Here is a 14,878-nt window from a genome sequence, read left to right as displayed (position 1 = left end):
TTCTGGGAGCATGAGGTAGAGCATCAGGAATCAAGCAGGATTCAAGGAAATCATCATCCACAACATCCAGGACTGGGGGATGGCCAAAGATCTGTGTTGTGGAAGATCTAGGAATTCCCTGAGTCCCTTTTTAGACTGAGGGCAGTCCTCATTCTCCCACTGGTAATGCTCCCTTAGAGGCTGAAGGAACAGAGTCCTCTGCATCAGAATCCTCATAAGTGGAGAGGGGTTGCATGTCTTCATAGTCAGATTCATCTGACTTGTTCAGACAAAACTACAGCGGACAGATCTCTTCCTTTTTGAGGGGGTAAGCTTGGCTTCCCCTGATCAGCATAAGGTCTTCCACCATTTTAAAGCATTTGAGACTGAGGCAAGGTAGCAGGTGCCTTTGAGTGGGTCGGATGTTTTTTGGGTGTGGTTCGAACTCTGGGCCGAAGAAACTCTCATTTCTGAAAGAATGGTACTCGCGAAAGAAGCCAGTTTGTCGAGATTCGGTAATGCAAAGCCCTTCCTTGTAAGCTGGTGCCTGCTCAGCGGCTACGGACCTATCCAAGACAGAGACAACCGCAGGATCCTTAGCCGAAGAAAAGTTTTGCGGCATACCAGACTCCAAAAGGGTCTCAGTAGCAGCCTGCGAATCAACTGTAGGAGATATCAGGGGCTGCGAAAGCACCTCACTGAGTACCGGAGGACTGAAGACTAGCTTAACGGAAACGGTGTCGGTAGGTTTCGACCTGTGAGGTCTATCTTTACGTTTTTTCAGAAGACCTGCTGTCTGATGGCTTACCAAAGCCATTTCGGAATTCGAGGGCTGTAAAGGAAAATATCTGGCTACAATAAGAGCCCGACAGATAGTTCTAGCACTGAAGAAAGCACAGAAGCAACAATGGGGGACGTCGTGGTCTGGGCATAAACAAGTGACGCAGAATAAGAGTCCGACAGATAGTTCTGGCATTGAGCAAAGCACTGAAGCAACAATGGGGGACGTTGTGGTCTGGGCTTAAACAAGTGATGCAGTAAGAGTGGAAGTCTGTGTGGTATTTGCTTTCCACAGGCGAGACAATTAACTTTTATAGGAACCACTTAGACAAAACGCATGGAAAAACAACTAGCCAGTGAATCCACCAATAATTTATTAAAACAATAAAAACTTGTAACTCAGCTCTAATGTCTCTGCTCACCACACAAGCCTTCAAGGAGTAAAAACACATCAGAAAAACTTGCCTCATATAATATATTCAATTAAACAATTAAATTAAATAGTTAAATCAGATATTTCCATTTTAACTCTTCATTAAGTCCATATGGATGCAGAGTATTAAATTTCAAAATATAAAGAGATTCCTTCATCAAAAGCAGTTTTTTTAAAAGACATTCATCAAATACTGACACTAACTTTCTCTAATCTAGTACCCTGTAAACCTTCACTATTACCATTATGGAAACATTTAAAATGAGTGGCTACAGAACTTTCTTGTTTCATATTATGAATGTCTCTTATATGCTCAAGCATTCTAACCTTAAATGCCCTCTTGGTGTCTCCGATGTAAAACAAGTTGCACAGGCATTTAAGTGCATATATAACTCCTGTGTTGCACGTAAAACTGCAACATGTATCAAATGGAATGTGATTAATATAAACATACTTATCTATTACATATTTACAAGCTTTATATTTTTTACAAGTACCACCCAATGGAAATATATTTTGATTAATTCTGTCTGGCGGACAAAACTTCCTCTTGACAATGAAATTGTGTATATTTCTGCCCCTTTTATAAGAAATGCCCAATTTAGCATTTAACCAAGAAGAGACGCTCTTCAAAGAGCACAAATAATTCCAAAAATATTTTACTTCTTGAGAAATTTCAAAACTTAAGCATCCAAAAGTAGTAACAAAATTAACAGTTTCAGAGGGTTCTGTTCTAGCTGTTTTATGTGGAACCAACATTTGTGAATTAATATGTAAATTATTTGTAAAAGAGCCAGAACATAACCTCTTCCAGCTTCCATCAAATTCCTATCACAACCCCTCTTCTCGAACATGTCCACTGTTACTTTTAATTCTCTTTTTAAATCTCCGATATTATTACATAATCTAGATACCCTAAGCATCTCACCATATGGAACTGCTTCCAAAGTATGTGTCGGATGACAACTATCCCTATGCACAAATTGTGTACCCTGATCAAATTTTCTATGGACAGTAGTATGTAAAACAGTCCCATTAATAATGCTCAATTGTGCATCCAAAATTGGAATGCATGTTCCTACTAATAATCTATCAAATTGTAAATGAAATCTATTACAATGTAAAGACTGAATAAATTGTTCAACCATATCACGCCCACCCTGGGCAATAAAAATTAAATCGTCAATATATCGAAAGTATCTAACAACATGCCGATGAAAAAATATGCTTCTATAAATATATTCTGATTCAAAAAGACCCGTACTAAGGTTAGCGTACATGGGGGCAAAAGCAGCCCCCATGGCCGTACCTTATTTCTGTCTATAAAGAATATTACTAAACTCAAAAAAGTTTTTAGAAAGACGGAAATAAATTGGGTCTATAATATATTCTGTAACTGGAGAGGTTCCTAGAAAAAATCTAATTGCCTCTAAGCCAAAGGCATGACCAATACTAGTATATAAGCTCTTAACATCTATTGTGAAAAAATACATTTCACTATTCCATTGTACATCACTAATTTTATGTACAAAATCAAATACATCTCTAATATAGGAAGGAAGTTTATATACTGCAGAGCTCAAATAATGATGTAAAAAAACACCTAAGGCATGTGTGAGATAATCACAACCAGCCACTATAGGCCTCCCTGGTGGTCTATTTAGATTCTTTATGCACCTTCGGGAGGAAATAGAAATGTGCCATTTTCCTATCTTTTATTTCAAATTTATTCTTAATATCCGAGTCTGTGAAATATCCAAGTCTATTACCTTTGGATAAAAGTTCATAATATTCTTTTATGGCTTGATTATATACTGACATATCGACAATTTCATAAGTTTGATTATCATTTAAATGGGGGACGCCGTGGTCTGGGCTTAAACAAGTGATGCAATAAGAGTGGAAGTCTGTGTGGTATTTGCTTTCCACAGGCAAGACAATTAACTTTTTCTGACTTCGGTTAGTGCAAGAAAAAAGGATTCCCAATGGGGTACTTAGCTTTAGAAGACTTGAACTTCAATTCGGAGAAGAAAACTCAGTTAGCGGCTGACCGGCACTCGTGCGAACTGCTTCTGCTTCGGGCTCAACGGCAAGAAAGACTGATGTAATGGCATCAGCTGTCTTACTTTATACTACTGACGATCTGACATCAGTCATCAAGGACAGCAACCGACGCAGAAATATGTCTCTGGTATTTGGGCCAGCCAAGGACTACCCTGGCAGGGATAACCCAAATGTGATGACTGCAATAGTGAAACACGAAGAACATCCAAAATCCTCAGGTATTCCCTTACAGTGACCAAAATCTGACTGGAAAACCTTAGGAACATATCTAAATAAGGATATACTGTTTCCTGTGGAAGAAAAGCTCTTTGAACTGTAGTGTTTGGCTGATATCCCAAGAAAATATTTCCTGTGTGAGAGAGTCAAGAAAGGCTTTTGACTGTTCTTTTGAAATCCCACCTTATGTAAGAGATCTCTCACCCAAGAGAGATATTCTTGACACTTTGAAAAAGACTTTGCAAAGATAAGCAAGTCATCTAAATATGGAAAATGTGGACAGCCTGTCGTGTGCAATGAGCTATGCCTGGATAGACACTTTGCGAACACTTTCTACTGTGGATAGTCCAAAGGTTAAGGCAGAGAACTGATAACATAATCCAGACATACAAAACTAAGAAATGTCTGTAATTTGGACGAATAGGGATGTGATAAGCATCTTAAGTCTAGTGTTACCAGGAAAACAGGTTGTAAAGTGACATTTTGAATAATGCCACTATCGCAAACAGGTTTTGGAAAGAAATATCTGGTCTCCAAGAATTTTCTTTCTATGGTACTAGGAACAAGAGTCTGCTCCAGAGGGAGAGAATGACCCCTTGGAACAGTGGAATTTTCTTCCACTGCTACCTGTAAAACTGATGAATGATACTCAGAAACCACCTGTCTGGAGCAATCTGTTGCCAAAGAGAAAAACTGAGATTAAGATTTTTCTGAAAGAAAGGGGGCTGGGGGAAGTGGGCCACAAGGCCTTGAACAGTCCCTCAGACATACAGCACTGGCCTTGGTTTTGGGAGGTTTGAGACTTCTTTTTGGAACTCCCTTCCTTCTTAAACGTCTTATTTACCCAAATTCTGTTCAGACTGTTTATTCTGATTTCTGCAAAAATGGAAAAGAAAGAAAATTATTTGGACATCTGGAAAATGAGAGCATTACAGTCTTGAGTCTCCCTGGATCAACTTGCCCCTTTCATGACATTTTTTGATAACATGTGCAGCGGAGGGGAAAAACACAATCTCTAAGGGAGAATTTAAAATGTCATTTTACTACCTGGAAGGTTCTGAGAATGCACCCATGCAAAACTCCTTAAAGTACAAGTGTCTATAGCCCTGGAAGTAGTATCAGAGTGATACACACACTATAAATAATGAGTAGTGACATGTACAACAGGAAATCAAGTTATTTAAAGCAGATTTTCCTCACAAACAAAATGCAGGAAAAGCATTCTTCCTATTTCCTCAATTTGTCACTGCAAATATATGAACTTGATAATTAAATATTCTGAAAACCAAAGTTGCAGAAGTACACATTTTCCCCAAACCTATCAATCTTTCCACCCTTATCAGAAAGAATTGGCATGGAATTAGCCAAGTGCTTAGCAGCAGTGGGATCAACAAAAGCTATAGCTACTAAGTCAGGATTGAGAAGTGCACAAAACTTTAAAAGACTGAGGAATTTTATATATCCTATCTACATTACGGAGAGCTGACTGACCGGGCAATTGCGCCCGCACACACACACAGCCTCTTAAAGCTAACCGAAGAGGATGAATGGGTGTAGATTCAGGAAAATCCTTCTGTAACAACTCAGTATTTTCTGAGAGACTAAGAATCCTCAGTGCTCCCTCACTGAAAACACTGGCATCTTTTAACAGTTTCAGAGAAAAAGAAACCCCTACAGGGGGAATCAGAAACTAAGCTCTCTTCAGAATCTAAATCAGAAATATGAGGGGGAAAAATGAATCTGTCACTGCTTCTTCCTGTTCAGATTCAGAATCTTGAATCTCTTCAGGAAGACAGGAATGCTTCTTTTACCAGAAACTAATTTAAAAGAAGGATCAATACCCTGAATTAAACCCTGAGCCAGACACAGTAAACTACTCCTGTCTACAATGAAATTTGAGGAGTAGATACAGAATTGGTTTTCAGTTTCTTTTTGACAGGAAAAATGGGGCCAACTGAATTACTAATAGCAGCAGCCACTTCTCAGGAATGGGCACAGCATTCTGGCACAACAGGGAATCCTTCCCTGCTCTCTCTCTCCCAGGACTGAGGAGAGTTCCTTTCCCTTGATGACTGAGGGAACTCCAACAGCTGCAGAGGATGTGGTAACCTCTGGTCCAGAGTGGCTGTATGCATTGCACCAGAGGGGTCTGGGGTACAACAAATGGCCACAGCAGACTTACCCATCTGTGGATGAGGCAAAATGCAAGCCTTGTGGTGGCAAAGGGTGTTTGCTCAACTTTTTCTTTAAGTGGCTGGAAGGAGGACTGACAGTTGGACCGGTAGTCTGCTACATAGTCAAGTTGAGAATGGTGCCTCATTCTCAGGGAAGACAAGCAGGAAATGCCAGTAAAACTACCAGTTCACAGAATTTTTTTTTGGTAAACAGCCCTTGCCAACCCCATGAAGGAAAAAAATTATTCACAGAAAATATGTTTTCAGTTAGTTAACACTGCTTTATAAACTGGCAGAAAATCCCCCCAGTGTGTTCCATTTATAGTATGTTACAGTCTTGAGATGGTCCATTAAAACACAGAATTCTGCTTTAAAATAACTTTCCTGAGGAGGAAAGTAATAAATCAATGCATAGGAAAATGGAAAATTTTTGTCCCTAAAGAGAAATCTGCCCAGCAAAGGAAAACACAAACCAACAGTCGAACCTCAAAAGCTCAAAGAAGCACACTCTTTTGGTCGCAAGTAAAGCTCTGAAGGGCTTTGTGCCCTCCTAGTCTTTTGTCAGCTCAGCTCAAGTTGACTGACAGTTTGAGGCATGTAGAAGGTACCCTGAAGCTTTGGAAGCTGGATGACTTGTATCCTTGGCAGGATATAACCCCCCACCCCATAAAACTCAGACAACTGCAGCAGTGATCAACATGATGATCATAAGTGAACCACTGACAGCAGATGAATGGCATCTGGGAAAAGGCCCCAGGCAAATTAAGCACTTTAGTGAACTAATGTGGATTTCACTTGAATATTCTGAAATGGAAACCACTGTGGAAGATAAAAAATTGATAACATTTTGGGGGGAAAATATCTTTATATTTACCTTGTGTGCTTGTAAAGGTAATAGCTGGAGGCATGCATTTGTAGCCTACCAAATAGTGCTTGAGCAGTTTTTTCTTCCAAACATCTTTATTACATTTTTACACATGACACAGGCAATCTTACATTTATATACACGGAAAACAAACAAAATGACATCACTTTAGTTGCAAACATTACACATCAGACACCAGTGAAACTACTTGCAAACATTATACATAACTTACAATCTATCCAGTCACTGTCAATTAAGCATTATACAGCTCATTCAAATCCTGCCTCAAACCTCAGTCCTTCTATGTATATATTGTTCCCACAATTCCCATTTTTCTGTGTGATTTGCTCAACTTCTTCTAAAGATCCCGATTCCAGTTGTTTTATCTCTGTTTCTATCTTCTCTACTTTTAGTAAAGTTGGTTTAGACTTCTATTTCCATTCTCTAGTAATTGCTTTTTTTGGAAACCAGCATAATTAGGCTCAGCAAGGCCTTACTATGTCTAGGCAATTCCGATTCTGTATCATAGCTCAAAAAAATCATCTTCCCAGTCAATCCAATCCACTCTTGCAGCATCTCTAACACAGCGGTCTGCAGGGAATACCTAAAGTCTGCTAGCTCATTACACTCCTAAAAAAATATGTTCACAGCCACCTCTTTCTTGCCCGTCACACCACCAACACTTGCTACCTACTTGAGGAAAAATTCTTTGGAGTCTACTTGGGGTATAAAAATTCCTATGCATACACTTCCAGGCAAAGATCCTAAATCTTCTGGACTTTATTGCATATTTGGGAGATAAATTTATATCCCCCATTATCTCCGTTTGTAAATTGCTTATCCAATCTCACTTCCCATTCCTTTCTCAGCACCTCTGATTGATTCTTATAATTATCATGCAATATTGTATATGCTTTACTAATTATTCCTTTAACTGTAGCTTCTGTTCTACATTCTATTAAGTTTTTGTGCCAGAAAAAGTTTGTCTTTAGTCTTAGGTATTTCAAAGACAGTAGTTCTTTCTCATTCACCAGTGAAAACATGAAATATGCTGTTAGACTCTAAATAGCAGAAGTGTTATTAGTGTCTGTAAAGGAACACAAATTACATTGTCTAAAGCATTCAAAGCACAGTTTCAGTGCAGTCAAGTCTTCAAAATTCCAGACTCATTAGCCAATAAGATTTAACGTATTATCCTGTTGTTGAAAAAACAGTAAGAGACAAAATAAAAAGTCAAGGCAATTATACCACACATCACAGCATGCAAGCACACAGGAAAAAGATGCATGCTATCAGATGTTTAATGGAAACCCAATCTGGTCAATGAATTCAGAACATATCATTAAAGGATATGTATGCAGCTACATTAACATTGTTATAGTAACTTTAAATTTCACTTTTAATCTATTATTCTTACCACATAAAATGCATAAAGATTGTGGATATCTCTGTGCTCCCAGTCCCCAAAGTGGATTGCATCTTTGTGCATTGTGACCTCAGGGCCATTGAAAACCGAAGGCTCGTTCATATCATTCCAGACAAACAGATTTTCCATTGAGCCCTGAAACAAAAACAGGAAATTAAAGCACTGCGTAAGGAAACATTTTGAGACATGTTCAGAATTCAACTATACATCACCCCCAGATGAGAGAAGTTCATTTTGACAAAAGCTCATGTACCACTTCTGAGACAGCTGAAGGATAGAATCAATCCTTCCAGGCTCAAACATGGGGGCAATCCACCTCTGCCAGCAGGACCAAAAGACACAGCGAGCAAAGTAGCACATACTTGCTTGCACTTATAACAACCTAACTATCCATGCTGCTTAAAACAACAAAGAAAAAGGGACGGATAAAACTGCATTCTACATGGTTCTGGGAGATTCCTAGACCTATAGTACTATGTGGCCAAAACTGAATCATAACAGGAAATGAGATCAGTCACAAACAGTAAAACTATAAAAAGCAATGAAATACAATCTAAACGGAGGAAAAGCCATGTCAGCAGGAAGCTATCAGGTAAAGCTCACACAGCATCTCCATTCATCAAGAAAAGCTCCTTCAGAAGCAGTGTGCTAGTCCCCAGTGATCAAATCATGAACCGTGTATGCTGTTGACTGTAAATGTACATCAAATAAGTGAAAGACGAGTCCAGAGAGTTTGAAAAAATGTGACAAAAAATTAGAGGCAAAATTAGAGGCATAAACGCATACATTTTATATTATATATACACGCATTAGTTATTTTCAGTTTACTACTATTACACATTACAAAAGCAGAATACAACCTTCTGTATCCCTTACACGGCTAGAACATGAGCAAGACGCATGAGATGCTTGGTTCTGTTTCACAGGGTTTTAAATAAAACAAAAGAACAATGAAGCATTCCAGTTTCCTTTAAACCCCCTATGTTTGAACCTCTGCAAAAAGATGAGTACGCATAAATTAAGGAAGAAGGCATAGTCCAGCAGCTGCTTACTCCCTATATTAAGGACAACTTCAGCTTTGTATTAACCACAGCTACAGTCCAAAACATAGGTACCAAATGACCAAGAGCAGGCACACAAAAACATATGTACCAAATGACTAAGAGCTGGCACGCAAAAACATATGTATCAAATGACTAAGAACTGTACTAAATGTTATTTACAGGGATAGGTTGTTTCTAGGGCAATCGGTTGCTTCCCAGTCTCTCTTAACTCCCCCTCTTCGCACTCAATGCTTGGAGCTTATGCTCAGGTGAAGACCCTTCCCTATTCCAGTCCATTTAACATTCTCAGAATAAACAAGAACACATAGTAACTGTGGATCACTATCGAATAATCAAAAGGGATGGAGGTATTTCCTCTAGAATTGCATCTCTTTTCAATATGTAATCTCTTCCTCGGTTTCTTTGAACAGGATCACACCACATAGGTCCACTTCCTGTTCAACTCTTGTAAAGAAAGTTTAAATTTATAAGCTAGAATGGATCAAATAAGGAAAAAGCACTTTAAATTGGGAACATCTTCTGTTTCTAGGAAGTGTCTTACTGAGAAAACCTTTACAGCACATGAAGATCTGAAAATACATCAAGGTGCGACTCTCAAGCTGACAGAACCATTTTGATTTCATGTTTACAAAGAATTAATGTAAGTTTTGAGGCATTTTATTTTGGGAATCTGATCTGGAGATTGGACCAATGCAAGGAAGAAAACTATTGTAGTAGTTTTGTGGCCTCCTATGGCTTGTTACATGGGCTGACTAACAGATTTCATTCTTTTTTTAGAATTGAGAAATACATCAAGTGATGCCCTCCTCTCACACTGCTACAGACATTCAGCAACAGAATAAGAAATCCGTTTCAAATGGCACAGATGATCCATTTATCTTCCTTAGTTTTAGCAACAGTTGGTAGGCATTAATGAGGAATAAAGGTCTAGTGACAGCCAACTGCGGCGGTGGTGCTGCGGTAGCGGTGTCGCCTCACAGTTAGACGTTGCCCGTTTAATTCTCAGTTAGAGTGTCTTCTGTGTAGCGACATGCGTGAACGGGCGTTCCTTTGTTGAAGGTTGTGCATTAGGCCCGGCAAGCCAGCACGTAAAACTCTACTGCCAATCATTAGCAGACCGGAGTTCCGCTGTGGCGACCCCTAACTGGCAAAAGCCGAAAGACACAAACAAACAAAGGTCTAGTGAAAGTCTAGATTGACAATTCTGCAGCTTTACTATTCATTTCTCTCTCCTGGTACTCCTAGATCCACTGTTCGCAGTCTGCCCAAGATATCACATACACTAGAAAGTTAAGAACTCGCCACAAAGACAGATGATCTCAGCCCATCTCTCAACAACCTCCAGTTTGCACTACAAATTCAGCCAGGCAATGAAAACATTCCCAGGCTCTACATCCTCCTGTCCTCTCACAGTGCTTTGCTCCTGCTTCTTTATTCCCAAATTTCCAAGTACATAGCTAGGGACCTCAGCTCTGGATTATACATCTGCCCCACTAAAAGCACCTTCCTTTAGACCTCAACTCCCATCAAAAAAGAGGGATGTCAAGGAGAAAGCTGATGAGGGTGGGCTCTGGTCATCTAGATCAAATGTTAATAACTAACATGAATCTAAGACAAGACAATCCAGTCCATCCACTTCAACCTCTAGGATACGTGGAAGTAAAAACTCCTGGGTGTTAAAACTGTGAAACCCTTGCAAATGCTTGCACTGAAAACATCTTTTCCAGGACACCACATCCAATTTATGGCATCAAACAATGAAATGCAATGAAGCCAAAGTGAGAGTTGTACAGATGTCTGTGGCAGCATTGGTTCTAGTATTATAGTAAAATTAAATTTTGCAAGAAAGGGTAGCTCTTTACCACAGTTGCATCAAAATTTTATGCATCTGGATTGCCACTTTGCCAAAGACAGTTTGGACACCCACTTCCCCAACTTACTTGAAACAGAAATGAAAAGTCAAATGTCCTTTCTAAAAGGAGATTTTGTTCTACCAAAAATCTCAACTTCTTATCAGAATCTAGGCAGTGGAGGAAACATGCACTTTCATTAATGCAAATGAGATAAAAAGAGGAGGAAATTAACCGACCAATTCAAATTCATCTCTATGGCCACTTTCACCATAAATTAAGTGGCACCCATTAAGGTTATGCTTTTCTTATGATCAAATGTGGAAAGTGAAAATGTCCTGAAGTTCAGTTAGTAACATGACCACTATGATTTCTACCAGATGTGTTATGCAAGACAGTTATTTTATTTGGTTGAGAAGACATTTTCCAAAGGAGGTAAAAACAAAATGCAAGTCCCACAAAGACATCACACTTTTTACTGGAGGTTTAGTAGGACACTGGTGAAGCAGAGGCTTAGATTATTCCAAGTACTTTGCCTACCCTAAAGCCAAGAAATTGAGTTGTTAGAAATACTAAAAAAAAAAAAAAAAAAAAAAAAAAGGTGAAAGAGAAACAAACCATTGTCAAAGATTTGAGATGTCTAACAGCTGAAGAGAGAAAAAAAGATCTAAGTCCCTGACAAGTAGCTCAATGTGAATTTACGATGTTTTCTCTTTGTTGTAATTCCTTGTTTTGAGCCTCTGGGAAGAATATAAGAAACAAGACTACCTTGACAGAGTCAACAGCACCTTAGGTCATCACTAGAAGTGGAACAACCAAGTGGTTAGTTTGAGATTAAGGTCTCAGTCTGGCTTCCCCGATGGGTGCCAGAGGTGAGCTCTAAAGCATCTCAAACAGATGCATAACTGAAGAATAAGGCCACACTTAGAATCATACATCTAGAGGGCAAAATGGAGGTATGAGAATCTGCTGGCCTCCACTGTCCGCATAAACTTGGGAAGGAGACAAAGGGGAGGAAAGGCATATAAGGGATCAGTGGGCCATTTTTGCAATACAGTATCCCTGAGATACTGCTCTGGAAGGGAAAACAAGGGAAAGTAAAAGGTGCACTTATTGCTGGTCCAGAATGCAAACAGACTGCAGCAAAACTTCTCCCAGCAAAGGGAAAATCCCCTGTGCTACAGACTAGGTTAAGGACAAATCATGAGGCATCAAAAGACTATGAATAAACTTGTCCACCAGAGAAATGACTTGTCCCAGGCTATGGGATGCAGTCATAAAAACAGTTCAATGACACAGCCATGTACGACTTCTCTGCAAAGGGGATAAAATCAGATTCCTCCCTGCCTGTTTATGTACCAAAACCACAGTCATTTTTCACCAAGTGAATGGTGAATGCACCTTGAGGGAAGTCTTGGAGGACAAGAACTTCTTTCTCATCACAAACACATTGATGTGCAACTTGGTTTCCTCTTGTGACCATAGTAACTGACCCATCCAGCCATGACAGTATCCTGCCTCAGTGCTGAGGTATCCATTGTGATGGTCAGAAGGGTGTGGAGAGGAAGAAAGGGACAGCTCTAAGAAAATGAATGGTTGTGTGCAAAGACCAGCACAGACAATCTCTACAAGAAATCAATATTAATTTGAAAGGCAAGAGGATATGAATTCTGGCACCATTGGAATTTCAGTGTCCAGTGAAGAAGTTTCATATGAAGCATTGCTCCAAAAATACAGCAACTGCTGTGCAGCCTAAAGCCTTGAGGCTTAACTCGATTGGAAGCAAGGACTACTGTAGAACAGAATACAGTGGATAAAAGAAGTGTACACACCCCTATTAAAATGCCAGGTTTTTGTGATATAAAAAATGAGACCACAATAAATCATTTCATAACTTTTCCCACCTTTAATGTGACCTATAACCCGTACAATTCAAATGAAAACCACACAAATCTGTTAGGGGAAAAATATAAAAAATAAAAAAACGTACAATAAGCTGGTTGCACAAGTGTGCACATCCTTAAACTAATACTTTGTTGAAGCACCTTTTGATTTAATTACAGCAGTCTTCTTTGGTAAACACCTGCCATCATTTAAAGAGATTCTGATTAACCCCAAATAAAGTTCAGCTGTCCTAGTAGGATTTTCCTGACATTTACTCAGTTGTCTGCTACAGCAAAAGCCATGATTCGCAGAGAGCTTACAAAGCATCAAGGGGATCTCACTGTTGCAAGGTATCAGGAGAAAGGTACAAAAAAAACTTCCACAGCATTGGCTATACCATGGAACACAGTGAGGGCAGTCTCAAAAAGTGGAGAAAATATAGGACAACAGTAACATTGCAAAGAACTGAACGTCCCTCCAAAATTTATGAAAAGACAAGAAGAAAACTGGTTAGGGAGTCTGCCAAGAGACCTACAGCAACACTGAAGGAGCTGCAGAAATTTCTGGCAAGTACTGTCTGTGTACTACATATGAACAAATAACAAATGGCCAAGTTATGTCCAAAAGATTTATTTTAAAACTCAATAAAAGCAGTTTCAAATATAGAGTAATGCTTTGAGACATCTTCCCATTGCCATCTCTACTGAACTGCTACCAAGGCCATGCATTTGGTAAACAATGCTGGGTCTGTGATGAGACCAAATGGCAGCAACTGAAACTAGTAGTGACTGGTTCTTACCCCTAAAAGCATCAAAACCCTCCTTCGACTCCCTGGCTAATTTTTCATGCAAGCATCTTGGAAGTCTAAGCAGCACATCCAATATCACTTAGTAAAACAATGGAGAATCACTGAAACTCAAAACTCCACTCCCCAGAATCCATCTACCACCACTAGAAAAACTCATGCATTGGACTTCTGCAAGGAGTTCAGCAACCAACCTCAACACAACCACAAACCTACCATCCCCTCAGCCACCCTATCCACTATACATTTCACTATTACACTTCAAGTTAAAAGTGAACAGACAAATACTAATTAAAAGATATCCCCAGGCACAGATAACCTAGCCCCTTGGTAAAGACTTCACCTCCAAACCTCTTACTCGTATACAGCTTCTGCATAACTAGTAAGATTATTCCTCCGATATGGAAAACAGTCACTCCTACTTCAAAACTACCTAAGCTAAAGATTAGTTCTGTAAAATCTTACCATAATAGATGTCCTTCTCTTGTGTGATGCAGTACTCTTAACATGACGGAGTGTGATAACCAGACATCGGCCAGTATAAAAGACTTAGTAGTATGGGTGCACGGTACATTGCACGTAGAATGCTGTCAGATATCGGCCAAAAAAGTGACGTACCCACGCACCATCCTCAGAACTGTGTGCCCCAGGAGGAATGCCCATTCTAAGGAAAGTATGTCGGCTAAGTACATCCAAGGAAGAACAAAGTCAGGGGAAAGGAGAGAGGGATGGAATACTGCAGAGAAGAGAAGGACATCTACCATTATGGTAAGAATTTACACAACTAATCTATGCCCTTCTATTCCTCTGTTGCAGTATTCTTAACATGAGGGAGAATACCAAAGTTCATGAGGAAAGGGAGGAGGGTAGGGGCATTGGAGCTCTCCATGAAGCCATGGAGAATAGCCCTTGCAAACCCTGACTTAGATTTGGATGTCCAATTTGTAATGTTTGGTGAAGGTATGAATTGAAAACAGGTTTCCTGGGGAGTGTTATGTGAAAGATGCCTTTAAGAATTGTTTAGCCTGAAATCTAAAAGTTAAAAAGTGGACAGAGGAAGACCGGCATAGCAAACAAGTGCACTTTGAAGAGTAAGTTAAACCAGCATCTAGTAATTCACACAGGTATGAGAGAACCAGAGGGACTTCCACTGTCAGTGGGTCCTGGTTTCGATAAAGACACCAAATTGAAAATCTCTTCCATTTGGATAAGAAAGATTTTCTAGTATTGGGTTTCCTGGCCTCCTACAGAACCCTAAGCACGTCCTTTGAAAAAAGGTGTTTGAAAGGAATTAAGACCTTATCACCCACAACGAAAGCTGAGGAGTACACAAGTGAG

The 14,878-nt window shown here is 39.5% G+C and overlaps 1 protein-coding gene across 1 annotated transcript in view; it reads right to left on the bottom strand.

The window, feature by feature from the left end:
- The window catches only part of GANAB (glucosidase II alpha subunit), a gene marked incomplete in the record, with an annotated part of 1,503,123 nt that overhangs the window by 549,428 nt on the left and 938,817 nt on the right, over positions 1-14,878 (bottom strand). The window contains 1 exon segment of the mRNA XM_044075375.1: positions 7,929-8,072. Coding sequence (XP_043931310.1) covers positions 7,929-8,072 — 144 coding nt within the window.

This window comes from Protopterus annectens, chromosome 6.part1 (genome assembly GCF_019279795.1).
Source record: "Protopterus annectens isolate FY-2018-M chromosome 6.part1, PAN1.0, whole genome shotgun sequence".
Classification (NCBI taxonomy): Eukaryota; Metazoa; Chordata; order Ceratodontiformes; family Protopteridae; genus Protopterus; species Protopterus annectens.
This window is presented reverse-complemented; position numbering and strand designations above follow the sequence as displayed.